The 27,970-nt window shown below is 47.0% G+C and overlaps 1 protein-coding gene across 1 annotated transcript; it reads left to right on the top strand.

Annotated features, from left to right (window-relative positions):
- Window positions 1–79: 79 nt before the first annotated feature.
- LOC116746214 (CDKN2AIP N-terminal-like protein) lies at window positions 80–26,671 on the top strand. The gene is given in 4 exon segments (XM_032617511.1): window positions 80–130; window positions 2,675–2,839; window positions 26,107–26,268; window positions 26,271–26,671. Coding segments are annotated over 4 exon segments (549 nt in total). The 3' UTR covers window positions 26,442–26,671.
- The last annotated feature ends 1,299 nt before the right edge of the window (window positions 26,672–27,970 follow it).

Here is a 27,970-nt window from a genome sequence, read left to right as displayed (position 1 = left end):
TGGTCAAGAAGGGCCATCTAGTGGTGTTTTTGTTCTAGGAACAAAAATGAAAGTGTCCTAGTTCAGTGCTACCGAAACAATGTGCACAAATCCCCTGGAGGTTTATCGGATGCAGAGTCTGGAGCTGCAGGTAGGTCTGGGGCGGGCCTGGGACTCTGCCTTTCTCACTAGCTCCCAGATGCTGCCAGTCTGGGGACCACACTTTGAGGAGTGAGGGAGGGTGTTGTTAGTCGCTTTGTACTTTTTTCACAGATGGATGGTGGATTTAACTGTAGTGTATGATACCTGCACAGTTGTGATTACTGGCAGTACTTATACACATTGATGTCATTCCTTTGAGCCAGCGTTCTGTATTGGGGAAGAATTTTCCAGCACAGTCTGTAGTGTTAGCAATTTCTTATAGTCTATGCCCCTGGGCCTCTTAGAGGATGTAAACTGGGTTCTGTGAGGCCTCTTACTTATGCGGGTGCAGCAAGAGGCAATGGCAAACACCCAAAGTCTTCCTTGCTGTTTGCTTAAAAAATCTGGAGTCACGTGTTGGGGAAATATAATTCAAAACAAAATCTCCCACCTTTCTGAGGAGCTGGGACTTTTCATCCTCAGGGCAGAGGCTGTGGAGGAAGAAGAAATTTTCCTCTGCCATTCTAGGTTCTTCTGGCTGGTCCAAGAATGAAAGTGACAGGAGACAGATTAACAGGAGAAAAATCACACAAAAGATTAGTAACATGTATACATGGGAAAGACCCAGGAAGACTGAGTAACTCACCAAAATCGCCCAAACCGTCACCTTAAATACCATCTTCAGCTAGAGACAAAAGAGGATGTTGGAGGTGAGGGTTTGGGACTTCAAAGGGGAGGAAGGCAATTCACCTGCAGATGGGAAAGCAAATGTTTGGTGGACAAACGTTTGCGGGGCCCCAGACACAATGTGACACAGCGTGGACTCTGACCTTCAGGCCCTGACGAATTTCCCCACATTCTTCGCAGATACCTCTGGTGATACCTCAGGCCCTTTATCTAAATTCTTTCGGGCAGTTAAGGGGAAGGAAATAAAAACTTTGAGGCTTCTGTTTCTTAAAAGTAATCAGCCTAAATTAATCCTCATGCCAAAGAGAAAGCTTTTGGGTGGGGGGCAAATTCTGCTCCTCTACAAGGTCAGAGGCTGAATTGATTACAGAGAAAGGGCTGAGAAGGAGGGTCCAGGGGTTCAGAGAACACAGAGGGAGCCGGAGGCCTGGAGTGTGTGGTGAGAGCTGGGGTGTGTGGGAGTGGGTGTAGGGAACAGCTATGGTGCTGAGACCGATGTCAGGAAAGAGAAGCTAAAAAGTGTTCTTTAGGGTAACTTTGAGGCACCCACTCAGTGCAGGGTTGTCAGAGTCAGCAAGTAAAAATTCAGGACACACAGTGAAATTTCAGACAAACAATGTCTTTTTTTTTTTTTTTAGTATAAGTAAGTCCTAAATATTATATAGGCCACGCCTATACTATAGAAATGTGTTATCTGAAATTCAAACTATGGCTGGCGGTTCTTCATTTTTTTTTCTGTCGACCATCATTCAGTGAAACCCAAATGATTTTTAAACGCCCCCTTTTGGCTTCGTCACTAGGCTGAACGGGCTCTGACTGGGGTGGAGACTGTCTTCGATCCTGTTCACCCCCTCAGGACATTTATGACTCCATCTTGAACAAAAGCGGGGACTGAGCTCCTGAAAAACAGCGATGGTTCACAAACACCCCCTCCACCCATTTAGTGTTGCTGGTGACAGATTTAATGCCACGGAGTTAGAGCAGACTTATCCATGTCCCCCCCCACCCCCCGTTCGCCTGTGTTAAGGTCTGTCACGGACCCTCCGTCCCCCCGCCCCCCCCCCCCCGTTCGCCTGTGTTAAGGTCTGTCACGGACCCTCCAGTTTCCCCTTCTGGCTCAACAGCTTGTCCCACTCATCAGTGGGAACAAAGTGCTCATTAGTGAGACTTTGGTTAAGTCTCCCTCCCTCTCCCAGGCCCCTGAACTTTGGCGTGAGTCCAGCTAAAACCTTCTCTGACCTCCTCTCCCACCCAGCCACCCTTCCCTCCACTTGCGCCCAACCTGCTTCTTGCTAGCCGTCTTCACCGCTCCCGATGAAGGAAACTCCCTTCTTGCCTCACGCCTGACGTGCTCCCGGATCTGGTGGGTCACAGTGATTTCCCTGCGGCAGTGGTCCTGCCCCCACCTCCCTTGCAATAAGCCTTCCCAATAAAGTCTCTCTTCCCTAAGTCTGGATTCGGTTTTTACTTGACACCAGGCAGCCAAAAGGCCCGGTTCTGTTGGGGTTACAGGTACACAGAGGCCTCAGTGAGGTCAAATGGACTTTGGAGCTGGGTGGCACCGGCTTTAGGCCGCAGCACCACCACTAGTTCGGTCCTGTGTGCGTGTGGCCTTTGCTCTCGCTGTCCCTGGCCCTGGGATGCCCTTCCCTCCACTTTCCTCTACCCGCTGTTCCTTGTGATTCTGCTCTCAGCACAGATCCCACCAGGGTTCCCTCCCCTCTGCTCCGGGCCCAGGCAGGGACCCTGTGAGCGCTCCCCCGAAGGCATTACTTCTGTGTGCTTTACTCTTTGAGGGGGTCTTTCCTCAGCCAGCTGGTCTGTCCCGGGGCTGTGGTGACTGTCTCACTCACCCCTCTATCCCCAGTGCCTGGCACAGGGCCTGAGGGTGCAGTCCATGTCTGTGTGTGACAAGTGGACACTAATCTGGGACCCTGGGCAGGAGCTGGCCCTCACTGAGCCCACGTCCCCCTTGCAACATGAGAGGCTCAAGGAGGTGACATCTGCAAAGCGCATAGGCCCTACTAGGCCTGTAATAAATTATGCTTACCATTCTCTTTTCATTATATAGTATCTACTTTTCTCTTTTCATCATATTATATAGTACCTTCTTTTTAGAGAACATTCAAATTAACCTCAAAAGGACTAAATGAGGGTAAGTTTATGACAAAGATTCTTTGTTTGACCAAACTTTACTCAGACTCCTGGACCTTCTCTTAGGCCCATCTGTGCACCTCCCTGTAAAACCTAGTTTTAGCAAGAGACCCGCTGAGTCAGTTTAAACCCTAACCCCCCACTCCCGATAACTGATCAGGCTCCTCACCCTCTACCATCCCCCAGGTGATGTCTGAAGCCCCCTAGCTTGCCTTCAGCAAGAATCCTGTTAGTTCACTTCAGCCAGAACCCATTTTACTCCTCATGTTTCCTCTTAGTAATTTTCCATAACTTTCCACTTGCCCACACTGTATTCCGAGTTGAGCCCAGTCTCTCTCCCCATTGTAAAATCTCATTGCAGTGGTCCCATTCCCACTGTGATAGTCTGGAATCCGTTCTCCTTACCATCTCTAACAAGGGTTTTGAGTATTTTTTTTTCTAGCATTTAACAGTAAAGACGTGAACTCCAGTGTCAGGGAGGAAAAATGTTTCTTCTACCTTCTTAGGTCTGTTAATTGGGGGCCTGCAAAAGACAGTTTAGCAAAAGAAAAGACAGATTTTTAAAATTCACACAGGTCTGCAGGAGTTCATGGAAACTGTGATTCAAGGAGGTGGTTAGAATTGGGAGCTTATAAACCATCTTAATAAGGGAAGCGGCACGGGAGGGGAAGAAGGACAATTATGGGAAAGCAAAAGACTTTTAGGAAAGATAAATGGCGCTTTAGGAGAATAGATGGGAGCTATGGTAGTTTTACGTCTGTTAGGGGGAATTCTCATCTGGGTATGGATGTCTCTCCAGAGAGAGGAGTCTTCCCAAGTTGTGATCCTAGCCTCGGGAGAGGATTTGTGACTGTTGAATTATTTTGGGACGTTCTGCTTTCAGGCCTATAAGGGGGAGTTCAGAGAATAAAACAATAACAAAACTCTTATTCTGGATCCCTTCACCTGCCTTTGTCTTTTCTAATTTTGGTACAAATCAAGGAAATCACCCTCTACTTCCCTCTTCCCAAGTAAGAGGAAACTGAAATGACTCAGATCTGCTCTAGAGGCAGGAGGTGTCAGGCTCGGGGCCCCAGTCCTGGGTGTTCCCCTGCTGTGACCTCACCTCTGACATCTGACACGCCCGTGAGTCCTTGGGTGACAACAGAGTTCCACTCTGCGCAAGGCCAGGGACTTGTCCATCACCTACAAGTTCATTTGTTCCCCTAGGCATGCAATTTACCATCAGGGAATTGCTTATGAACTGGGGGGAAACAGCTGCTCCGTGTGGGGTTATAATGACTTCAGATTCCGGAGCAGGGATGAAGAATCTTATTTATTCAGGCAACCACGCTGTAGACACACAGGGGAAGGAACCAAGACCTATGAACCTAAAATAGCTTCCACCTAAGGACCACCTAGCCCACATCGGGCAACAGGCTGAGTGTGGCACCTGCATCTCATTTACTCCTGGGAACAGGTTTCTGAAGCCCGACGATTCTTTTCTCTACTTCATAGAGAGAGAGGGCCAGGAGCACAGGGACAGCCCGGCAGGCAGCTGGTGAACTTGGAGCTTGAAGGTGGGCCATGCCCAACTCCCACCGCCATGCAAAGTAAAGAGAGAGTCTCATTCATTTGGTTTTAAGCCAACAAAATGTAAAAGTGTTAACAGTATTTTAAGTACAGAATATCTATTATATATCAATATTTCCATTTTCTGTTAGGCCCACTTAACGAAGCCGAAGCCGTAGAAGGAGAGAGAGAGGGAGATTGACTGAGTCCAAGAGACAGGAAAAGAGGAGTGGACGCTGTGAGGACCAGACCAGCACACTCTCCCCTCTGCACACATGGGGACAGGGACAGGGAAGGGAGAATGAATCACAACCCTGGGCTTGCTCAGACCTGGGGTGGGGGGTGACCCCAGTGACTTAAAGGGGCCGGTCTTTTTTTTCCTTTTTGGCTGCTCTGCTTGGCTTGCGGGATGCAGGGATCGAACCCACATCCTCGCCAGCGAAAGCGTGGAGCGCTAACCACTGGACCGCCAGGGAATTCCCAAGGCGCTCGTCTCAGCTCTTGCTGACATCCGGGCTTATTCCACAGTGCTTCTAAAGGTTTTACACATGCAAACGTTCAGGTTGTTGTTTAAGCTTTATCTTGGAGCCCACTAGCTCTGCCAGTGACACCCCAAAGTCCCTTTGACAAAGGGCCTTTGCTGCTGGGTTCCATTCCACAGCCTCTGCACAAGACAATTTGGGGTTGACATTTCTGTCATTGTCTTCCACCCCCTCCACCCCGCATACTCCCGCAGGTAAAGGAAACAGGGGCCCAGAGGGAGGGGACCCGGTTTTATAAGATGATTGTATAAATGTGACGTTTCATGTTCTGAATGATGTTTCATCTCAGTTCTGCTAAAACCGTGGTCATCTCAAGAAAAAACTCCTGGGGCTTCCCTGGTGGCGCAGTGGTTGAGAATCTGCCTGCTAATGCAGGGAACACGGGTTCGAGCCCTGGTCGGGGAGTATCCCACATGCCGCAGAGCAACTGGGCTAAAACCGTGGTCATCTCAAGAAAAAACTCCTGATGACACAGGAGTAAAGGATGTTTAATCAGATTTTCTAACTGCCTCCCTCTGAAAGGAACGAAACGAAACTAACTGTTAAAGGTCTACTTTTTTTCTTTTTTTTTTTCCTGGGCCGTGCCATGCGGCATGCTGGATTTTACTTCCCCGATCAGGGATCGAACCTGTGTCCCCTGCAGTGGAAGCACGGAGTCTTAACCACTGAACGCCACGGAAGTCCCTTAAGGTCTATTTTCTATCTCCCTCCTGTACCGTTTGTTTTTTGTGCCTGGCATTGGAAGCATGTACTGTTCCATATAGTCTAAAAGGAACAAAATAATCCACAAGTGCTTAGTATCTACTCATTTTCAGTCATCAGAGCCCCCAGTTTCACTCCAGTTGGACAGACTGTTATCTACTACATTAACTAAATGCAGAAAATGCCAATATCCTATGTGCACATTTTTGGAAAGCGGCGTCCTAATTTGTCAGCCTGCAAACATTTTCCTTGGAATACTCTGGGCTCCCCTGTGCTTCTCGATTCCGTGCTTTCTGTGTAAACAACATAATAGTTGGAACCAACTGCAGGACAACTGGTTCGTTTTAACTTTTGCTGTGTTACCCAGAATAGAGGTGTGGACTTATTCACTGAGGAACATTCTTTCCTGTCTAGAACACGAGGCTCTGAACAGTGGCTCTTTGGCTGGAGTAATTAGACAGTTGACTGAGCTCCAAGAGGTTGCTGGGTTGCAGGGAGAGGAAGTGGCCGGTATCGTTGGACTGTAAGAAAACAATTGTTTCAGCGGGGACAGTCCTCAGTGTCCTCCAGAGAGCCTGGGTCTTGCAGGGATCAGTTAAGGAAGTGACTCTGGGGAAAGGGTGATAATGACATGTGAGGACCCAGCTAGAAGGCTGTGTGGGGGAGGATTTTCATCCCTGGTCCACCTGCTTCTATGAATAAGAGAAGCCTGATGCATCTTTGATATTTAATTCTTAAAATTATCCCCAAACTGGAAGCAACCATACACAAAAGGGGGAAGTTGATTAAACTAATGACGGTCCAGCCGTACGGCGGAAAGGGGCTTATGATAATTTAATGAGCGAGGAAGAAAACAGGTTTCAGCATATTGCATGATTCCACTTATATCCACAAAGCCCCAGATCAGGCAAAAGTAATTCTATGGTGATAGAGATCAGCAAACTGGTTATTTGGGGGAGGGGTATATGTGCTGAGCAGAGGAAAGGGAACTTTGGGGACAGGAAATACTCTTTATCTTGATTCACAGGGCTGTTAATGGAGTGTCTGCATGTGTGAAAACATCTAAAATTTGTGCTTTTCAGTATGTGTAAGCTATACCTCAATAAAAAAGAAAACATTGTGTGCATACCATGTGGTTTCATTTATAAAGTTCACGAGCAGGAAAGCTAGGCTATGTGTAGAAGTCAAAAGGGGACTGCCTTTGGGGAGCGGGTGACTGGGAACAGAATAAGGGGGCTTCCAGGGGGCAATCGTGTTAGAGTTCTTGACTGGGGCTGTAGCCACACGGGTGTTTTCTCTTCGTGATCGTCCAGCTGTATGCTGGGGATTTGTGATTCTCTGTTCCATTGCTGTACTTCAATAAAAGATTATCTGAAAATATTATGTACAGTATGGTCCTACTTTGGGGGGGTTCAAAATACACATGCAGGGCTTCCCTGGTGGCGCAGTGGTTGAGAGTCCGCCTGCCGATGCAGGGGACACGGGTTCGTGCCCCGATCCGGGAAGATCCCACATGCCGCGGAGCGGCTGGGCCCGTGAGCCATGGCCGCTGAGCCTGCGCGTCCGGAGCCTGTGCTCCGCAACGGGAGGGGCCACAACAGTGAGAGGCCCGCGTACCGCAAAAAAAAAAAAAAAAATACACATGCAAAGAAAAAAACCTGGGAGGAGGGCCATTGTATTCATTTCCTGTAGCTGCTGTGACAGGTTACCACAAAGTTAGTGGCCTAAAGCAACAAATGTATTGTCTTACAGTCCTGGAGGTCAGAAGTGTGACTGAGGTCGCACTGAGCTGAAGTCAAGCCGAAAGCAGGAACCTTGTGCTTACATTGGGCCACTTGGGTAACCCAAGCTAATCTCCCTTTTTTCTCTGATTAGCGTCCTTAATTCCATCTGCAACCTTCATTCCGCTTTGCCATGTGATCTAACATATTCACAGGTTCTGGTTTTAGATGTGGACATCTTTGGGGGCCATCCTTTTGCCAACCACAAGCGTACAATACAAAGTTAAGAACGCTAATTTCCTTATCTGTATCTTCAGAAGTTTTCCTGGGAATACACATATTGCTTCTGAGATGAGAAGAATTAAATCTAAGTTGTCTATATGGATGGTGTCTTTCCAAGGTGTGGTCAGCCTCCTGGCCAGGACAGTCCTGGGCAGGTAATAGAGTACCCGAGACGTCAATGTTCTAAAGGATGAAACAAAAAGCACTATATATATAAAAAAAATGTATATTTATATATATAAAAAAACCATATATATATCATTATATACACATATAAATATATATATATATATACACATAACCTTGCTGTATACCTAAAACGTTGTAAATCAACTATACTTCCATTTAAAAAAAAGAAGAAATAATAATAAATAAGAAGAAAAAAAAAAGCACCTAAGTCTTGAGCAGATCACTGCCCTTGGAGACTCTCTGTTCCTTCCAGGCATGCAGAGTAATCTTCTTATCCATAAAAACAGCTTTTCTGCTTAAAATTTTTTTTTTTTTTTTTTGCGGTATGTGGGCCTCTCACTGTTGTGGCCTCTCCCGTTGCGGAGCACAGGCTCCGGACGCGCAGGCTCAGCGGCCATGGCTCATGGGCCCAGCCGCTCCGTGGCATGTGGGATCTTCCCGGACCGGGGCATGAACCCGCGTCCCCTGCATCGACAGGCAGACTCTCAACCACTGCGCCACCAGGGAAGCCCACTGCTTAAAATTTTGATTGAACTTTAAAGTTGAAAATTTGAAGTAAAAGGATGCTTTACTACGGAATTTTGAAAATATGTGAAGCAAGCGAATTACATTTTGGGGTTGGAGTATTGGAAACTTGCCAGTGGTACCTTAACATTCCTTTCTGCAGGGGGTTGCCTGGGCACCTTCCCAGGGTCTGTGAGGGGGAGCACGTCCTCTGCCCACAGAACCGCTGAGAGTGTGAAGTTGGCATGGGTTTCTTCCAAGTCACCCCTTTGCCTTCCTTGCCAGCCCTCCTCTCTTGGGTACTTTCTGGGTCACAAGCTGAATGCACCCCAAAACGTATCTGCAGCCACAGACTCAATAAAGAACAAGTTAAGAAATGCCAACCGAGATAAGTTTGTCTCTCTGATCGCCTGCCCCTGAAATACTGCCAGTCTGAGGTTATCACTGCCTTTGGGACAAACAACAATTCACAAGTGAAGAAGACCCTTAAGGCTTCATGCTTCCCAAGGAGTTACACGTGAGACACGAGTTCTTACTGTGTCTTAATGTGTCTTCTGCCATAGTTGCTCCCAACTCTGATATAATAAACACAGCCTCTTACCCTACTCACAGGCCTAACATACTCCCAGGCACACGCCTTCTGGTCTCAGGAGAGAGATACCGGCTGCTAAATGTGGGTGCAAATAAGATCAGTAAAGGTCGCCCTGGGTGGAAAAGAGATGCAAAAGCCCAGCCTTCTGCCTCTGCCTAAGTGACATCCTTTTCACGACACTATTTGTGTGGCCACCTGGGTATCTGTGATAAAAGTCATTATCCTAGAGATCCTAGGAGCCACTCCCCCACCCCCAACCCTCATGATTCAAGAGTCAGGCACAAACTTCAAACAAAACATGGGGTCCCCGGAGCATCTTCTGGAGGCTCAAGGCCATCAACCGGAGCATCACAGGTCCTCTCAGTTCGCAGGCACAGAGCTGTACTCTTGTTTTATCTTTAGCTACTTATTTTATTTTATTGATTTATTTTTTAATTTTTATTTTATATTGGGGTATAGTTGATTAACAACGTTGTGTTACTTTCAGGTGTACAGCAAAGTGACTCAGTTATACACATACATGTATCTATTCTTTTTCAAAATCTTTTCTCATTTAGGTTATTACATAATATTGAGCAGAGTTTTAACCACTTATTTTAATCATTACTCCAGAAGACTGCCCCCTGCCAGCTCCTTTCTGGGTCTGACCCTCCACCAGTTTCTAATGAACTGGTAAACTCAAATGTGGGGTCTTTACATTGGGAACAGTCAGGCTGAGAGCATCTGCAGATACTGTTTGTCCTTTGCGCTTGCCGTTGGCAGCTAAGTTTGGGCTCAAGGTGTTTTCACCAACGACTCCACTTGTTTCAGGCCCTTTTGGGATCAGACAGACCCTTGCTCTTGGCTGGGGGTGTGTATGGGAGGGGAGAAGGGGGTCTTGGGGCCTTCACTCTGGGTGGCGAAAGCCCTTCTCTGATGCCGCCCACCTCCAAGTAAAGGGACATTTTTCTCTGACTACCCCGCGAGTTACTGCAACCAAAGCAGCGTGTTCTCTTGTTTTTACAACCCAGAAAACAAATCACTGTCTCCTAAATGAAAAGGAACAGAACCAGCAACGGGAGAGGTCGTGGGAGATGCTTTCCAAGGATCTAAGGGTACTTGTCAGAATCAAGCAACACTTACATTTAAAATCCTCTTTAACAAGGCCTGTTTTGAAGTCAGTTCACTGTGTGGTAAAGCAAATGAAAAGAAAGGAGTGGGGCTTCCCTGGTGGCGCAGTGGTTGAGAGTCCGCCTGCCGATGCAGAGGACACGGGTTCATGCCCCGGTCCGGGAAGATCCCACATGCCGTGGAGTGTCTGGGCCCGCGAGCCATGGCCGCTGGGCCTGCGCGTCCGGAGCCTATGCTCCGCGACGGGAGAGGCCACAGCAGTGAGAGGCCCACGAAAGAAAAGAGTGAAAAGTTTTGAAACCCTACAAAAATTCACATGGCTGTTTCAGGCTCTGGGTGCTGGATGGGGTGTGTGAGGGGCCTCTATCCAAGGCGTAGTCTTATGAGAGCTTTAATAATGGTGTGAGCAAAACCAGATCCAGAACCCAGAGGAATGAATTCTGACCTTTCCATCTGACGGATGGGATGGGATTTCAGAGGGCAGAGATGGGGAAAAGAGACGTTCCAGGTGGAAGAAGTTCAAAGTCCTAGAGAGGCATGTGCTCCTGGGACAGACAGTCCTCAGATGGCACCATGGACCGGGCTTTCAGCCCTTGGCTCCTGGGACGCAGCAAAACTAAAATCTCATATTTTTATCATTGTTTCCATATTGTGCTTTACGAGTTTGAAAACTAGCATAGGCATAAATTTGCTTAAAAGTCAGGAGTTTTGACTTGGGATTTGAAAGGACGTTTTTATCAGTAATGGCATGTTCAAACAATCTTAGAATTTCACAGACTTTTCCGCAACCTCCTCCCATTCCTCTGAGGAGGTGCCCGGCAGGATACTCAGTAGCCGACTGTAGAATTTCTCACCTCACCTCATCTCGAATGCTGTGGGTGTGATGGGAGCTGGTCTGCGGGTAGGAGGAATTTTTGGAACGTGATTCCAGGCCAACAACCCATCTTTACAAAATTAAATCTTCAGCATCCTTTTCTTTTGCCACAACTGGTTATCTCTGGGTCTGTGGAATGTCATCTAGCCAATAGTCTCCAGTCTTTATCTGCAGTAAATGCTACTGAAATAATCTCTATGCAAAGGCACTTTTTGGGTGCATGCGGAAACTCAACCAACATCTTCGCAAAAGACTGGTAATTTTAAAAGCCCTTATTCTCATCAGCTGAATGAATGTTTTGACAGCCTAACGGTGGTCGATGTGCTCTATAGCTTTTACACAGAGCTGATGAATTAGAGAGTAACTTCAAGATCAAGCCCTAGATGAGAATTTTCCCCATGGAGTTGGCCTGTCACCAAGAGATTGCCCAAGAAAACTCAGCCCCCTATCGGCACTGGCCACCTCTTGCAGGAAGACACATTTGGAAGGGCTGAGGGTTTAGAAAGTCCTTCATCCCAGTGGATTGGAGGGAAAGGGTTTAGCTTGGGGGCATCAGATCTTTGAGACTCTCTTAACGCTATCACCCAGTCCTTCCCCCTTCTTTCTCATCACTCTAGGTGAGAATCTTTGTAGAGCGGGGAATGATTTGGCTTTTTACAATGGGCCCTGAAACAACCCAGCATGGGGAGAAGACCCCACAAACAAGACCAGCCCCACAGATGGCCAGCACCCCCTGCACAAGCCAAGTTCTGACATTCTCTTGAACTATGACCTTAGGCTTGAAGGCCAGCAGCAAGGTGACCATTTCATCTTGGTCAGCTCCAGGGTCAACTGGATGGCAGGAACCATTTGATTTTTCCAGTCTGGCCATACTGCCTAGGCCAACAGGTCTCCCTGGCTTAGATTGATCACCCCAATGCCCCAGAAGCTGGGGGTATATGGCCACTTAGAGCCATTGAGGATGAGTACAGCAGACAGCTCTTTAGAAGGGTTTGGAGAAGCTGCTTCTCCCTATTCTTTCTTCAACTTAAAGCCCTCTTACCCAGGCTGGCTCTCAGGGGGTCCACACCTACAAAGTGGTGTTGTCTCCCTCCTTCTCCTTAAGGATTACAAATCAGTGATCTTAAAATTTATCACCACTTCCCTGGCAGTCCAGTAGTTAAGACTCCGAGCTTCCACCTCAGGGGGCAAGGGTTCGAGCCCTGGTCGGGGAACTAAGATCCCACATGCTGTGTGGCATGGCCAAAAAAAATTATCACCCATAGATCAAGAACAAGGACCTACTGTGTAGCACAGGGAACTATATTCACTATCGTGAAATAACCTATAATGGAAAATAATCTGAAAAAGAATATATATATATATATATATGTATAACTGAATCACTTTGCTGTACACTGAAACGAACACAACACTGTACATTAACTATACTTCAGTTAAAAAATTAAATTAAAATAAAAATTTATCACCCAACCAGGTCACTTCTGAGAGTGAAAGGGGACGTTATTGATAATTCCCTTGAGTCCGTAGGCATCAACTGAGACTATCTCAGGCCAACAGGGATGCCTGACGCCCTAATTATAAAGGATGGAGAAGGGCAGGAATGTGACTAATTAATGAGGCATATTAATCTTCACCCATGTAGGACTGTCCTTTGAGCCCCACACATTTCCGAGTGACAAAAGGACACTTTTCTGTTATGTAATAATATCCCGGGCACCACCAAGTCCAAAGGACAGAGCATTTCCAGCTGCCCCTCCAGGAATGCCATTTAACAGAAGGAGAGCCCTGGGCCCAGCCAGAAAAGTTCATACTTTCCTAAAGTCAAGGTTATAACCATGCAGCATGGAAGGCTTCTTCCCGTAATTGTTTTAGTGTTCGTGCAGGCACACGTGCACCTAGAAGCTGCCATCTATATTTAGCTGCCATTAGCATCGTCTCTGCACAGCATTCCTATCTTATTATGCAGGGAGCACAGGCTTTGACTGGCAATGTAATACCAGGGGGTTTAGAACAAGAAAGAAATAACTAGTATCTTCCAGTAACCATCCCATCATCTTCAACAAGATGAAGGAAGCCCTGGCTTTGCTGCCTTCCTAAGCAGGGTCCCAAGAGCTACCTCTGCATGCAGCGACGGAGGAAGAAAAATAGTCTAGAAGATCACTAGGCCGCCTTTCCTTAGGGGTTATGAGTGAATTTCAGCCTTCTGTCCTACCCAGGAACAAATACCCGCTTCTTTCAGGAGTTGAAAGGATGACTCTCAAATCACTGCGTCAGTTGGAGGAAAACCCATAAAGGAGCTTGTATCCCTGTGGGAGAGCAGTCTGCGTTGTTGTCGAGGATGCCAACTCTCTGGCAGGACAAGAGGCAGCATTTCCTTTTATCCACCCATCAGAAAAACGAGTCAATATTCGATGAAATCGTTTATGATAAGTGAATGCAAAATGTCATCTACAATCGCAGCCAATGAATAGTGTCTTCACCTATAAGAAGAGGGCCGCAGTCTGGCTTGTCTCGAAGGGCCGTTACACTCCAGCAGTTCATACTCCTATCATGTGTGTAATCCCAGGATTACATTAGCCAGCCTGCGCTCACACCTACCGGCTCTTATCTCTCTGAGAGCAAAGGCTGTAATTATTAGAAAAATCAGAGCCTGTACAAATACGTTCTGATCCAGTTTTCCAGAGAAAAGGCAGCAGCTTAAAAAAGCTGGAACAGGACTTCCCTGGCAGTCCAGTGGTTAAGACTCCACACTTCCAGTGCAGGGGCCATGGGTTTGATCCCTGGTCGGGGAACTAAGATCCCACATGCTGCGGGCCGTGACCAAAAAAAAAAAAGGAAGGAAAAATTTCAGGACTCTGATCGTGAGGACTCCTACACGCTGCTCTGACCCTCAGGCTTCATTCGCCCTTACTCATAACATTCTCCTTCACTGCACCGAAAACAACTTCAACTCACTTGTTATAAGGCCCCAAATTTCATGAATCGGAGATTAGAGTTGACAAATGCAGGGGAGGAAAAAGTTGTCCTTGACTCTCTTAGGGTCTCTTAGGAAAATTAAACTGACAAAGACGGGTGAACAGGAGAAAAGCATACAAATGTATGTGATGTCAACTTTATGTGTCACGGGAGGCTTCCTACAGAAATGAAGACCCAAAGAAACAGTGTAACCTGAGTATTTCTTGCTAAGTTTGATGGGGTGGATAGTCGTGGAGGAATATGATAGGTGAAAGAGTATGAAGTGAATGTAGCAAACTGGTGGAAACTTTGCATGGCCCGTTTGGATTCTTCCTGGTGTCCCTTTGTCTTAGGAGATAAGGAAGCTCCTTTCCTCTGGGTACAGGGTGGGCACCTCTTCCATAAGGGTTTTATGACCTGTTTCAGGGGAGAAGCAGGGGAAGCAGTGTGAACTTCCTGCTTCTGCCATTTTCTCAAACTCCTTCAGCTTAAAATATTTAATATATCAAGGGGCAGTATTGCGGGGGAGCATGTCCTGAACCCCACATCCCAAGCAACTTCTTAAAAGTGCAACGTGAAGGACCCATTAAACACTGTCCCTAGGGATGGATCTTGAATCACCTGGCATTGCCTCTCACATATGAGCTCAGCCAAGGATGTAACTGGAGCATCCCACAATGCCATCTCCGATGGACAAGGACAGAGATACAGCGCTTCTGAGCATGTGTCCTTGGCCTGCTCCCCACCCAGAATCTGAGGCTGCCCCCAAGGTTTTGAGCCTTCTCTTCACATACTGACGATAATCAGATTTCCAGACTGTAGGTATCCCCTTTCTAATGCAGAAATATAAAACCTACTGGGGTTCAGATGTGCGATTTAGATTCAACTAATCACATGCTCCTGCAGGGGACTCTGACTCAGGACTGACACATGGAGACGGAGACAGGAAACAGGGCATCATTTTGTTGGCATGGATCGTGGCAGAGGGAGCCCGGTTCTGGAGACCAAGCAGACTTGGCAGCTTCCTGATCCTGGTGAGGTGGCAGCTCCCTTGGTGAGCCAGTGTGACTCGGGGAGTCAGTTGTTCCTGGAAGCCTGCCTACTGCTTGCAACTCCCGTCCTCCCAGCAATTCCGTGAGCCCTCTGGCCCTTCAGAAACCCCCTCTGGCTTGAGATAGCTAGAGTGGATCCTATTGTCTGCAACTAAGAACCCCCTGGCTAATACAGATGTAGCAAAGACAGCTGGGGGGTGGGGGGTGGGATGGGGGGAGTGGGAAGAGATGTTCAGGATGTAGTAGAAGAGTCCAGAAAGAGAAATGGGAAGTTGGCAAATATTTTGAATAATGGCTACCATTTATTGCGTCTGTACAACGTGCATTATCTCCAACCCTTACAACTCTGTTAGGCATTACTATGCCATTTTACAGCTGAGAAAATAGGCTCAGAATGGTTAAGGGACCTGCCTAAGGTCACAAAGCCTTCTACAGTGAATTAGGACTTTGAACCCAGATCCTTTGTGCTCAAGGCCCAGGATCTCTCCACTTTGTTCCTCTGCCCAGGCCAGCCCTGCTTGCAGAAAGGAGGGGAAACTCCTTCCCCGGTTCCTTTTACTCCTCCCAGCTTCCCGCTCTCACAGCCTGGACGTTCTGCTAGTCTGAGTCACACTACAGTTTACAGTTTGCGTATGGGCTCAGGAAGTTAGGTGAGCAATTCATCCCTCAGGAGCAGCAATTACATTAGAAAACGCTGACATTGTGGGGGAAATTCCCATAATAGATGACAAACTGCCAAGAGTCCGTCACTGAGGGGCTGGGGTTACAGCAGCTATTTCTGTATTCAACTGCTGTTCTATCTGAATTTTTTACAAAAAGCAAGTGTATGACTTCTGTAGTTATATATCACAATTAGCACCACCAACAGGTGATGGAAAAGCAACAAAACATAAATCATGGTTGTTACTGGATGGTGGGAGGATTGGTGATTTTTATTTTCCTCTTTATGCATTTCTGCATTTCAACATGTTTCTGAAACAAGTGTGAGCTCAGGTTGCTTTTAGCTACAAGGAACAGAAAACCCTTCCTCAAGCTGGACTGCACAATGAGGACATTGACAAGTGCAAATGACAGGAAGTCTAGCAGGAAGGGGAGCCCCAGGCAAGGTGGCGATGTGTCACCAAAGACCTGCTCTGCTCCCTCCACCTCTACTCTCTGTGGCCCCAGGACCCACCCATCCCCATCAAAGGCCACTTCCCCTCGTGGGCACAGCACAGCTGTCGCAGTCCCTGGAATCAGAGTGGACACAGCAGTGCCCAGACACAGGAATGGGCTTTTTCAGTGTCTCCTTTTTAGACGGCAGGAGCCCTTCCGGAATCCCCTAGCAGACTTCCCTGTGGGTCTCGTTGGTCAGAATTGGGTTACATGCCCACTCCTAAATCAGTCCCTGGGAGAAGGGATGCCTTAGATTTACCTGGTCTGCCTGCCAGAGCTGGAGCAGAGTCAGCTTCCCCTGGAAGCCGCCCCCGCATGTGAAGGAGGGTGGGCGCCTGAACAGAGTCTGGCCTTGGGAAGGAAGACATGGGCAGTGGATGCTGTGTAGACAGTCTGCTGTAGCGTATATTATTTTATAATTTAAAAAATTACATTGATGGGCTTCCCTGGTGGCGCAGTGGTTGAGAATCCGCCTGCCGATGCAGGGGACACGGGTTCGTGCCCCGGTCCGGGAAGATCCCACATGCCGCGGAGCGGCTAGGCCCGTGAGCCATGGCCACTGAGCCTGTGCGCCCAGAACCTGTGCTCCGCAGCGGGAGAGGCCACAACAGTGAGAGGCCCACGTACCAAAAAAAAAAAAAAAATTACATTGATATTTAAAATTTTTAAATCACCCTTTTTGCGGTTGGAGCCACAGTTGAGAGTTTTGGCAGGAGCTGTGCCCGTGGGTCCCTCTGTTTAGGAAAACTTTCTGCTCCTTCTTGGAAAATAATCACCCTCTAAGCAGGAACAAAAGCCTTCTTTTTCTGCTTCAGGCTATTGTTTTATCTCTGGGAACATCAGGAACCGAACAAGTCCCAGCTGGCAGTCATGCGGCCTGAATTTCCTCAGGTATGTCTATCAGTTGGGTCACATGGGCCAGACCACTGACCGGGGCTCCCTGCCTTGGCTAATAAAATTCCTTTCTTAAGGTGTTATGGCTCAAAATTAAGTTTTAGCGTGTCCTTAACCACGAAGAACGCTAAGTTTTTATCAGACATTATTTGATGTAGACTTCTCAAGCACCTAAAAACTTTTTAAAATTTATTTTATTGAAGTAACGTTGATTTACAATGTTGTGTTAACTTCTGCTGTAAAGCAAAGTGATTCTGTGACACAGTATATACATTCTTCTTCATATTCTTTTCCATTATGGTTTAATCACAAGGTATTGAATACAGTTCCCAGTGCTATACAGTAGGACCTTATTGTTTATCCGTTCTATATATAATAGTTTGCATCTGCTAACCCCAAACTTCCAGACTATCCCTCCCCCACCCCCTCTCCCCCTTGGCAACCATAATTCTGTCCTCTATGTCTGGGAGGCTGATTCTGTTTCATAGATAAGTTCATTTGTGTCATATTTTAGATTCCACATATAAGTGATATCATACGGTGTTTGTCTTTCTCTTTCTGACTTACTTCACTTAATATGGTAATCTCTAGGTCCATGCATGTTGCTGCAAATGGCATTATCTCATTCTTTTTTATGGCTGAGTAGTATTCTGTCACATATATGTATCACATCTTCTTTATCCATTCATCTGAGACTTCTTAAACATTTAAGGGCTTGGCCAAGATGAAGGAAATGGTTTTGAAGATGACTTGGATCCCAGCATTGCAAATCTGAGGGTGGGGCTAAGAGGAGCCACTCGGAGGTATGCCGGGTTTTCCTGCATCCATAAATTTCCTCAGTATCACTTTCAGCAAGTTTGAACCAGCTGCAGAGAAATCATCAGTTTCTTTCAGCCTGTTGTACAGTTGCTAAACTGTGTAATGCAAAGGATGCAGAAGCTAAGACAGAGGGTTCAATGTCTTCCAACAGGGAGCAAGCTTTGCTTTGTATCGAGACCCCAGCTGGCCTCGTAGTCTGCTGCTGGGACATAAAAATAAGTGGATTTAAAGAAAAAGAAAGGGGAAAAAAACCTTTCTATTATTTTCACCAAGTTAAGGGTACCTTTAATTTCATTCAGCATTCTCAAACTTGAACTTAATCAGGGTTTTTTGGCCTCCATTATGTCATGTGCCAGGCGCTTGGGAGCTCCATTATTATAAATCTCAGAACAATTAGCGGATGGAAGAATAAATGGAACATTAAAAAGTCACACAGGTTATTGCCACTTGCTATTTAAAGAATGTATGAGTCAAGCCTATTTGACTGCAACACAGAGGTCATATGGAAATATCTTAAGGCCAGATACGTTTGCGAGCTCAGCAGAATGTCCGGGGACTCACAGGTGTCTCTGCCATCAGGTGCTCCCACACTGCCAGTCGGATGCCACCTGGGCATCCACATGCCTGTGTGATTAGGGGTGATGGGCATTTCACCACGACACCTGGGCGTTCAGGTCTTGAACCTGGTGAGTTGGAAGAAAGAACAAAAAGGAGAAACAATGAGTTTAACCTCTGCAGAGAGAGGCTAATGCAACGGAAACACTCCCATGAGTGTTGGAGTCCAACAGTATTAGGGTCATATTCTCTGCCCTGGAAGTCACCGTGTGTGTGCCTTGGTGGCCCCACCTGTAAAATGGGCTCTTATGAGGATCCCTGCCTAGTGGCCGGCCAATACAGTCAGTGTGCAGCAGAAGGGGCCGTTATTAAACCATAACTAACTTAACTAGGGTACCATATTCAGTTACCATATGGGGTGAGAGGCACCACCCACTGCCTCCAAAGATCCGAATTCTCTGTAGGGATTAAGCAGGCCTCCTTGTGCCTCAGTTTCCCTGGGTGTAGAATGAGCCCAGGTTGCCAGCATCACAGAGGTTCCTGGAAGGCTCCCCTGAGCTGCCAAGAGGCTGGTCCTCAGAGAAGCCCTTTGTGTGCCCAAGCGGGTTCCAGGGACAAGCTCCTCTGCAGATACATGTGGTGAGCCACTGAGCACGGCCCACCCACCGCGGAGGCTGCCCCGGGAGCCAAGGACAGCAGGGTCTTTTTTGTTTGTTTGTTTTTAATCGTTACTTATTTATTTACTTATTTGGCTGCGTTGAGCCTTCGTTGCTGCGCACGGGCTTTTTATAGTTGCCGCGAGAGGGGGCTGCTCTTCATTGCTGTGCGCGGGCTTCTTATTGCCATGGCTTCTCTTGTTGCTGAGCACGGGCTCTAGAGCGCAGGCTCAGTAGTTGTGGCTTGTGGGCTTAGCTGCTCCGAGGCATGTGGGATCTTCCCTGACCAGGGTTGGAACTCGTGTCCCCTGCACGGGAAGGCGGATTTTTAACCACTGCGCCACCAGGGAAGTCCTGAGAGCATGGTCTTTTTTCTCTGGCTCTTTCAGAGCCCGGGCCCTAAAGTGGACTGTAGGCCCGCCTTAAACTTCTTTTGGCCTCACTTTCCTTAAAGCCACGCTTGTTGGGGGTTAGGCAAAAGCACGTGCCCTCGGAGTCCTGGAGGCCCCCCCATGGGTTGCAAGCACCTTCTTCTCAGCTTCAGGCTGAACCGGTGATGCAGTGAAAGGGGAGCGTGCAGGAAGTGCCCCCTTCCCTCCAACCGGACTTTGGTTCTAACCAACTGTAGAGGGTGGAATGGGGGTTCCCCGCAAAAGATGTGTCCAAGTCCTAACCCCAGGTAGCTGGGAACATGGCTTTATTTGGAAATAGGGTCTTTGCAGATACAGTTAAGTTAAGGATCTGGAAGGGAGAGAAGATCGTTGTGGATTTGCGGGGGGGCCCTAAATCCAAAGACTGGTGTCCTTATAGAGAAAGGACATTCAGAGACACACAGGGAAAAGGCAGATGCAGAGACTAGAGGACATGAATGCAGCCCTAAGACATGGGATGCCTGGGGCCCGAGAAGCTGGAAGAGGCCGGAAGTGACCTCCCCTAGAGCCTCAGGAGGGAGCACGGCTCTGCCAGCGCCTTGACTTTCCCTCCAGAACTGTGAGAGAAAAAGTTTCTATTGTTTTAAGGCACCTGGTTTGTGGCAGTTTGTCACCGCAGTCCCAGGAAACTAACACACCAGCCCCAGGTGCTCCCTGAGCCTAGGTGGTAAACCTGCTGAGTGAAGTTCAGAGGTGTAGCTTGTGTCCCTGGGGGTAAGGAGTGAAGGCGAGCAGGCTCCTGGTTTTGCATCAGAGTGTTGCACGTTTCTGGGGAGCAGAAGTTTGGCTGGTGTCCCGGAAGCAGCCGAGGGTCACTCTCTGGCAGGGGCACGGTACTTGTCAGACGTCACGGCGGAGCAAGGCTGCCAGGAACGTCCCTGTTAGGATCAGTTATGCATTCACGCTTGGGCATGTGCTCCAGTGAGCTTTGTGAATTTGGAGGGTGGCAGGGGCTGCTGTATCCAGCCAAGCAAGATGACTATCTCTGCATGCGTCCCCTGATCCCTTCAAGTCCTATGTAGCTTGTAATTATGGAAAGTGGTTTACCAAGAAAGACCCCATATTGTTTCAGCATGTCTGTGCTTACAGCCATTCAAGTGAGGACTGATCTTTTGAACAACACTCTTCATAGTATTTTTCCGTTTGGGGGAAATTTAAGATGCGGGAAGGACTTATCTAAATAGTAGAGGTTGATGCTGGTAACCAACCACAGGGGTAGGCAGGAGAATAATCTATGCTTAGAGAACATTCCGGAGGCAGAGCTGTCTAGGATGCCTGTCTGTGGGAAGCATTTACCTACAGCCTAACCATTTCCAAAGTGTTTTCACAAATATTTTCTTATCTCAGCTTAGCAACCCTGTGAGATACATGTTTCTGACACCAAATCCCGTCAACTTCCGACTTTAAAATACTTGTTTTGTTTTCTTTCCCTTTAGAAAAGAAAAATCCTAAAAGCTGCTTCGGGCTACTGAGGTGGCCCAGTCAGGCACACAGGCCCTGCCATGGTGGGAAGGGAGGGGAGATGGAATTTTCAACAGGTGTGAAAGGAGCAGATGTGTGATTCTCAGCAGGAGGTCACAGAATATTCTGGGGGCAGAGCTGTAAGATGCCTGGCTGTGGGATGCACCCCAAATAAACACTCCCCCCACAGACAAAAAGCGGTTGGGCGGATAGGCGATTTGGGGGTCTGCCGTGGCCCTGTCTTTCACCCACGTCAAGGAGGAAGGGGGGGAGCTCTGGGCTCGGATGGGCCCTGTCCGTCTCTTCCTTGTGCAGTCCAGTCTCTGCCCACAGAACTGAGGTTGAAGAGATTCTCGTCCATGTTTAGCCTTGGGAAAATTGTTTTACTAATCGAATTTGGGGCGCTCTGCTTCTTATCCTCACCCGGTCCCCCCTTGTTCTGTGGCCTTTGGTCTGTCCCTTGTTAGCGCTCCTTTCCTTGTGCGAAGCTACCCTCCCCCGCCCACCTAGTATGACCCAAGATGGAGTAGCGGGGATGAGTTGCTGACTTGCTAATCTAAGTCTCCATCTGGCCGATGAAAGCGCCACACAGCTGCACCAGGGTAGGAGAAGCAAGGACAATATTTTGTGAGAGAAACAAAGCAAAAAAAAGTCTGATTGCATTGCCTATTTTTATTCCTCTGAGCCAGAAGCTAAAAGGGCTCAGGTCATCCTTTCTTGTCCTAAATCTCATTGGATGAGTGCTATGCTTTCCAAGGCACACGACAGCAATTCTCTTAAGCTGGGCTGCTTCCCTAAGCTTGATGTCCTCGCTTGGTGACACAGGGGACAGCACAGGGGGGTGGGGTGAGGTGCTGAGAGCACGTCTCCCAAGGACGCATCAGCTCAGTGCAGGGGGTGGAGAGACTTGTTTAACGCACACAGATTCAAGGCCTAATTGAAGACTCATCGCTTCAACCCAACCAGTATTTGATAGGGTTCTGGAAAATGCCAAGCGCATAGGCAGAAGAACGTGTGAGTGGATGTGATCCCAGGACCCAAGCAACTCACAACTGGAGGGGAGAGACAGACCCGATTCATTTACAGTCTCATTTCAGGCAGTGTGCCTTCCAGTGGAAGGACACAGAGGAGGAGGAGAGGAAAAGGAACGGCTGTAGGGAGGGGTCACAGAGCTTAAGAGGCTGTGTGGTCGTCACTGTTTACATGTCTCTCCCATGCAGTTAGGCTGAGCTCCTTGAAGGAAAATCTGTTTTTATATAGTGGATCTTCCCACACTCCTGTGCTAAATATGGTGTCTGAATAAATGACGGGGCTGAATACATGTTTGCTGAGTTAACGAAGGAATGAACAAATGAGCAGATAAAGTGGAGATGAAACTAAAATCATTCTGGACCGAGGAAAGATTTATAGAAGACCTCGGATGGCAGGCTTTGAGGCTTAAATTTATCTCTGTTGTCAGTGTTAGATTTTGAGCAAAGGAGTAAGTGAGTGAGTGTGTGTGTGTGTGTGTGTGTGTGTGAAAGAGAATTTTGCCAGCAGCATGGAGAGTGCCTTGGAAGAGGAAAGACTCTGAGGTGGGGAAATCAATTAAGATATGCGGAGCTTTGCCTCTCCAGGTTGAAATGAAATATTTTAGAAATATGTAAGGCTGGATGATAACTTTTGCAGATCTGGTTTCTGGGCCTGAAGTTTTCCCAGGTTGGGAATGATGCAATGGTGTTAGCTCAAGACCACTGGATGACTGCCAGAGCAGGATGAAGAAATTGTGCCTGTAGGGTAACCTATATTTTTCGTACTTTTCCAGGCTGGAAACTTTGCCAGCTGGTCCATGTCAGGATAATCTGTCATGCCTTGCAAGGCTGTCTTTTACCCTTTTACTACCAAATAAGAAAATGATCCCTTCCAGAAGTGGAAGAGACCTGACACGTCCCAGTAGCTGGCCAAAGTGCACGGTGCAAATGCCAAGGTGGGTAGGGCTACCAGAGAATCAGAACGAGGTGTTCTCAGCACAGCCTAAATGTTTCATTGACCCTGCCCCTTAGTAATGTTCAAAGGGGTCATTCAGACTCATCTCCTACGTATCTCGCTGTTGTGGGGAAGAGGTTGGGTTCTGCAGGCTGAAATTTCAGCTAAGACCGTCACTTCTCTCCCAGTGTCTTTCCTGCAATGACCCAATCCTCTTGGTGTCAACAACTTCCCATGCTTTCCTTGGGATGACTCTTCATATTGTGCTAAGATCAATGGAGAAGATGTGGTTGGAGGGACCAGTAACAGTGTCCCCAGCTCAGGTTAATCCTGTTGGGGAAGATGTAACAGGCCACAGGGTCTGTGTCCAGGCTGTAGATGCCGCATCCTGACGTCAGCCAGAGTGCCACCAGGAAAGGCAGCGTCACACTCAGGCTCCTACTGGGGACTCAGCTGAGCAACCCAAAGGAACCAGAGTGTCTTGCTGTGGAGGCCAGAGCTTGGGAATCCTCCGTTTCCGTCACAAAGACACCGGATAAATGGCCTTTGCACAGTACCCGGCAGGGCTTCCATCTACCAAGTAAGAGGGGACACAGATGTTCCTCCTGCTAGGGGCTCACTCAAGGTGTTTCAGATGCTCTCATAATATGACCTTAGAGAGAGTCTGTCTGAGGAAGAGAGCAGCAGCGTGGTCTGTGCTGCTGCACTGTCCTTTGCTCTGCTTGTCACACACCAACTACTGCACGCACACACACGGCTTCCAAGGAAGCATTGTTCAAGGAAGGACACTTGATCCTCTTCAGCCTTTCTTCCTACTTGCCGGAGGTACAGGATACATCATGATGATGGCAAAGCAGCAAGACAGAATGAACCCATGTCCCTGGTGATGAGACCTGAGGCCACCTGCATCCCCATTCCGGTGGTCTTTTGGGAGTTGGCCATTGACGGTGACGGTGGAGGTGTCGTTCCCACCCTGGACTCCATTCACATGCAAGGGACACAGACTTCTATCTTGTCAAGGCACTTTTACTTTGGGCTTTTGGGCACTGGCAGCCAAACCTGATCCCGATACACTTCTCCACTTCCCCCTCCATATGTGCTCATCTTTATGCCTCACACAGCGTCTGACACGTAATAAGGACTCCATGCACGTGTGTTAAAAGGACTGGATCTTTCTGCTTAACTCTGAAGCGTGGTGCTCAGTACTGTTTCTTATAGATTTTGGATACACACCCAATAGAACTGATTTTATTTATTTATTTTTATTTTAAAATATTTATTTATTTATTTGGCTGTGCTGGGTCTTAGTTGCGGCATGCGGGATCTTTCAGTCGCGGCATCCGGGATCTTAGCTGTGGCATGCAGCATCTAGTTCCCTGACCGGGGATGGAACCCAGGCCTCCTGCATTGGGAGCGTGGAGTCTTAAACACTGGACCACCAGGGAAATCCCTAGAACTGATTGTAAAACAAGCAAACATACCATAACTTATGCATCTAGATGAGTGTTGTTTCCTTCAAATACTGGCCTTGGGGATTTGTTCATGTATCTTAATTATACTAGTTAAAGATACTGTTCATGTGGGAATATAAATTGGTACAGCCACTATGGAGAACAGTGAGGAGTTTCCTTAAAAAACTAAAAATAGAGCTACCGTATGATCCAGCAGTCCCACTCCTGGGCATATATCTGGAGAAAACTATAATTCCAAAAGATACATGCACCCCAACGTTCATTGCAGCTCTATTTACAATAGCCAGGACATGGAAGCAACCTAAATGTCCATCGACTGAGGAATGTATAAAGAAGATGTGGTACATATATACATAATGGAATATCACTCAGCCATAAAAAGAAACGAAATTGAGTTTTTTGTAGTGAGGTGGATGGACTTAGAGTCTGTCATACAGAGTGAAGTAAGTCAGAAAGACAAAAACAAATACCATATGCTAACGCATATATATGGAATCTAAAAAAAAAAAGGTTTTCATGAACCTAGGGGCAGGATAGGAATAAAGATGCAGACGTAGAGAATGGACTTGAGGACACGGGGAGTGGGAAGGGTAAGCTGGGACGAAGTGAGGAAGTAGCATGGACATATATACACTACCAAATGTAAAACAGATAGCTAGTGGGAAGTAGCTGCATAGCACGGGGAGATCAGCTCGGTGCTTTGTGACCACCTAGAGGGGTGGGATAGGGAGAGTGGGAGGGAGACGCAAGAGGGAGGGGACATGCTGATATATGTATACATATAGCTGATTCACTTTGTTATACAGCAGAAACTAACACAACAATGTAAAGCAATTATACTCCAATAAAGATGTTAAGATCACATGACCCAGAACTGCAAAGTGAGACCTCTGGATCCCCCTGATCAAAAGGTTGGTTCAGGGGTGGGCATGTGATCCAGGTCAGGCCCTGGGATTACTGTTTGTGTATCTTATTTTCTTGAGACATTTTTCAATACCTCATTTGTGATTATGCCATGATTTGTCATCCTCAGTGGTGACAAACCATCTTTTCTGTTAAAAATATTTTCCTATAGGTAACTTCAAGCACATACAAAAGTGTATAGAGGAATATAATAAACAATGATCAATTTACAACCAACCTTATTTCATCTAGGCCCTTCCTCCTCTCTTTCCCCATCTGGATTATTACGACACTAATCCCAGAGATCACATCATTTCACTCCCAAATATTTCAGCGTGTATTCCTAAAATGAGAAGGCTTCTTTAAGAGATATCAATATTAGCCATAATACCATTATCCCACCTAAACAATTAATAATAATGTTTTAGTTATCTTTTATTGACGTATAGTTGATTTACAATGTTGTGTTAATTACTGCCGTACAGCAAAGTGATTCAGTTATACCTATATATACCTTTTTAAAAATATTCTTTTCCATTATGGTTTATCCCAGGATATTGCATAGTTCTCTGTGGTATAGTCGGACCTTGTTGTTTGCCAATAATAATTTATTGTTAATAATGTTTAAGTTGCCCTGTTTCATAAAAGTTTCTTTTACTATTTTATTAAAATCAAGTTGGAAATAAAGTTCATATATTGCAATTGGTAGCTACCTCAAGTATCTGGGTTGTTTTTTGTTTTTAGAAATTTTAATTGAAGGGCGGGCACCACGGTGGAGGAGCTGCTTTCAGGGGTGTGGCAGGCAACCAACTTCAGGGAGCAATTCTCCCACTTAGAGAGCGAGAAGCAATGGAAGGTCCACATGGAATTCATCCTGTGTCACCTGTCCGACTACCGCGACCCACCCGGCATCTACCGCTGACTGGCCAGCTGCTGTCCCTCTCCATGGTCTGGGCCAGCCACTTCTTCCTGGGTTACAGTTACAACAAAGACCTTTTAGACAACGTGATGGAAATGGCTGATGACGTTGAAGTGGCAGACCAGTCACAGTTTACTACCAGAAGTGAATTAATGAAAAAGCATCAAAGCTAAGGCGGAAGATTCATCACATTTTCATCATCAGCTGCAGACTGGAACAGGAGGCTGGCATGAATGCCCACATTGACAACAACGGCTCTTTTAAGCTCTTGGTATCACCAACGTGTAGGAAAGAGGCATTGGAATGGAAGAAAATCTTGTCTAGATTGGCGTTTTAAAAAGTCTCATTCTGGGACATCCCTGGTGGTCCAGTGGGTAAAGACTCCATGCTTCCAATGCAGAGGTCCTGGGTTCGATCTCTGGTGGGGGAACTAGATCCCACATGCATGCCACAACTAAAGATTCCGCATGCCGCAATGAAGATTCCATGCTGCAACTAAGACCCGGGGCAGCCTAGATTAAAAAAAAAAAAGTCTCATTCTTCCAGTAGCTATCATTCTAAAAGCATGCGTGGGTATTTATGTATTTATGAATCCTGCCCTCTTTTTTTTTCAGTTTTTCAGTGTCTAAATGTTTGTTAAAAATGCCTATTTATTTAAATGTTAATGTAATAATGGCAGGTGATGATTTTTACAGTTTGGATTTTTCAACAATGCACTTTTAACTGTGAAAAACATTTTAATTGAAGTATGATATATACATAAAAAAGCAAACAAATCATAAGTGTATGGCTCAATAAATTTCTCAATCTCTTTTGATCTGTAGTGTGGCGCTTTCCCTATTTTTTCCTTTGTACTTTGATAAGGAATGTGTTTGTCATGCAGTATTTCCCATGATTTATGCTTGGCTGATTGTTTCCGCCTGGTATTATTTAACATGTTCCTCTGTTCCTATTTCTTGTAAATTGGCCGTTGCCATCTAGAGGCTTATCAGATCAGGTCAATTTTGGGGCGAGACCATTTCATAAGTGCTGCTGTTTACTGGGTTGTCTCTTTCTCGGACCATCTTTTGAAGGTGGATGTGATTTTCACAAACAGGCAAAAACCAGCCCTAGCTGAGTCTAGTAAGCAGGGTGGGTGATCAAGCTGGAAAAATGATGGTTTGAGGGGAAAAACAAGGTGTGATCAAGTAATGAATGATTTTCTTGTGTGGCTGGTAAACTGGCCCTGAAGGAAATTCCGAAACTGTTCCAAAAATGTGCTGTGCACTGGCAGCGTCAAATGCACGGCCACCGAGGGTGACTAACGCAAACGGAACAACAGTGACATTGATGGAGAAACTGTATGTTGGCTATAAAACCATCTTTGTTGTGTGGGTGGACATGCGTGCTGTCCTTCTCTAGTCATTAGCTCCTCTTGAGAACCCCTAAATGTCTCAGTGTGCATCACACTTGTGCTTCAAAGTTGGAGCTCTTGCCGAAACGCCAGATCCACTTGTCTTAGGTCCATCAAACAACTCGGACGTGTTGACAAGATGCTGCTGGGTCCCACCCAGCCCCTCCCCAGCCCTGGCGTTTGCCTCATCTGCATTACTCGGCGAGAATGTGGTCAGGGCACCGCAGAAGTCAACAAAAGATGAGGAAGTACGGGGAGCCTCCTGCGCCGATCAGACAGACCAGCTCGGCCCTGGGCACCCGCAAAGCC

The sequence above is a fragment of the Phocoena sinus genome, chromosome 20 (assembly GCF_008692025.1).
Source record: "Phocoena sinus isolate mPhoSin1 chromosome 20, mPhoSin1.pri, whole genome shotgun sequence".
Lineage (NCBI taxonomy): Eukaryota > Metazoa > Chordata > Mammalia > Artiodactyla > Phocoenidae > Phocoena > Phocoena sinus.
The sequence above is the reverse complement of the archived record's forward strand: the minus strand, read 5'-3'. Positions and strand labels throughout refer to the sequence as shown.